Source organism: Contarinia nasturtii, unplaced genomic scaffold (genome assembly GCF_009176525.2).
Source record: "Contarinia nasturtii isolate CC-2019 unplaced genomic scaffold, AAFC_CNas_1.1 Cnas_scaffold_787, whole genome shotgun sequence".
Taxonomy (NCBI): Eukaryota; Metazoa; Arthropoda; class Insecta; order Diptera; family Cecidomyiidae; genus Contarinia; species Contarinia nasturtii.
In genome coordinates, this window is record NW_022198134.1 from 1 (window position 1) to 2,461 (window position 2,461).

The window sequence follows — 2,461 nt, forward strand, 5'->3', positions numbered from 1 at the left end:
TTCTTTTGTGTTGAGTACAACCGCATGTCCCCCAGAACGTATCATGATGATAGTTCTGATTCGTAAGTATCTTAGTGCCGGTTTTTATCAATTTTGCATACAGTGCTTTATCACGGAATTTCAAGCATATAATTTTCTCCATAATATGAATTTGATCGACAATCCAAAAAGGCCTCTCCACGAGAAATCGTCCTAAAATTTTAGCTGATTTCGCTGTTTCCATATTCCGAATTTTTTCAGCGTCAGCCGGATATAAACACTTGAGTGATTGATAAAAATGTTCTGCGCTTTTATACACATGATTTTGAAATGTGATATCCACGGGATGTAAATTCGACAGAAACGCGTATTTACCACGAAAATTTTTTACTGTCTTAACCATGTTCGATGACTATCGACAAATAAAAAAAAACACATAACTGATTCCATATTCAAATTCACACTCTTTATTTATTCATTTATTTTAGTTAGCATATCGAAAAAATACATATAGAGGGGATTAAATATTTTATTTTCTAACATATTGAATATTATTATAAATCAATGTATGTAGCCAGTTAACATCAATATTCCTAATCGATTTACTTTCAGCATAATCTTTATTCGAGTTTGATAGTTCATTAAAGTATATTTCAAGGTCTTGAACTTGATACATGTTATTTTTAGAAATAACGTTACGTTTTTTACCAATCATTATGCGTTCAGTTTTGTCAGCACTATGAATGTTCTTTTTGAGAAATTTGACCGCTTCCGATTTATCCATTGAAACAATTCGATCCACAAATTCGCCAGCCCACTCGTTACTTGTGTTTTGTTTGTGGAATGTCGCCGTCCATATGTCATTGAATGGAATTGCATTAAAAATTTCAATCATCTCTGTCATAGTGACATTCACGGTGGCCTCAAAGTCACTCGCACTGCTCGATGTGCCCGTAATACATTCAATACCATAAATATATTTTTTTCCTCGATCGGTCATGACGTGAAAATTTTTATTTCCATCGGTTGTCCTGCCGACTCGGTAAACTGTATGTTCTACACAATAATCACCTTCTTTAACCGAATTCAGAGGACGGAACGTGAATGCCTCATCTAATTTTTGTCTTTTTTCCGACATTTTGCGTGCCTCTCTTAACTTGTTCATGCTACACTCACTCACTCGAAAAAACTATTTGGTTCTAAAGATTGACAACTTTTTATATATATATATATATATTTAATTGAAAGGGTGGGGAAGAAAAAAAAAAAAACTTAAATAATATCTTTATCGTCGATCCATGAATTATGTTCGGATCCGAATCCTAGCCACTTAACGTACGATCGACCATTTCGCTTGCGAAGAATTTTTTCAACGAGATACACATTCGGATGTTTGACAGCTTGAAGTTCATGTTCATAGACAGAACCTTTGATCTCTTGATTTTGATAATCGCTGAGCAGATATGTTATAGGATCGGTGCTGTATCTTACACATCGAATCGTAAAAATTTCCGGCGTAAAATTTATCGTATACGATTTGTCAAATACGCTTCGGTATTTGGATAAACGAACATGGTCGCCAACATGAAATTTGGCTCTTCGTCGATGCAGTGGTCGTTTTTTTCCATGTAAATACATCTGCTCTGCCGCTTTATCCGATGGTTCCAAACGCTTATAATTGTAGACGGTATTACGTAAATGCGATTCGTTAGTGCTGTCGACTTCGAGCGGTTTCATTTTTATCGTGCTATGTCTGAATGAAATACATATTATTATTATTACATATATTCAAAAGAATTCAATTTGTTGTAAAAAAAAAAAAATTACTTTGTCTCGTTATAATCATTAATTATATGTTGAAGAATGTTAATCCATTTATAAGAGCCTTGCAACGAAAATTGCATATATATGCGTCGTTTCAGGGTGCGAATTAAGCGTTCAGCAATCATAGATTTCATTATGCTAAACGTAGAATAATGATTTATTTTATATTTTTCGAGCATTCTTTTCATCGTTTTGTTATGGAATTCGGTCCCCTCATCCGTCATAAGATGATTAATACGATGATTGGGAAAATGTTGTATAACCTTCTGAATAATTCGTTCCATCGCAGCCGTCACTTCAACACCCGTTTTAGTTTTCAGCGGTTCGGCAAAAGCCATCTTCGAAAAAACATCAATGACAATCAATATATAGCGATGGCCATTATTCACACGCTTAAACGGTTGAAATTCCATCAAATCAGCTTGCAAAGTCTCTGCAATCCCATACATCGCAAATCGTCGACGTGGAAAATTTCGCCTTGCATAATTATGAATTTCTCTAACAACTTGAATTTTACTCATTGCTTATTCGTTATATATTTTTTTTCCCCTCTCCTCTCATATATGTATTCTTAATATGAATGTTGAACTTCAAGTGATGACATCCACTTTTTTTTATACGTTTCGCATGACGATTCCGTCGAATGGCGAGTACCAAA

At 34.4% G+C, this 2,461-nt stretch overlaps 1 protein-coding gene across 1 annotated transcript; it reads right to left on the minus strand.

Moving 5' to 3' along the window:
- Nucleotides 1–1,251: 1,251 nt before the first annotated feature.
- On the minus strand, nt 1,252–1,716 carry LOC116341823. The gene has a single exon (XM_031769124.1). It carries the CDS (start codon nt 1,714–1,716, stop codon nt 1,252–1,254), a length of 465 nt encoding a protein of 154 aa, XP_031624984.1.
- Between the last annotated feature and the right edge of the window lie 745 nt (nt 1,717–2,461).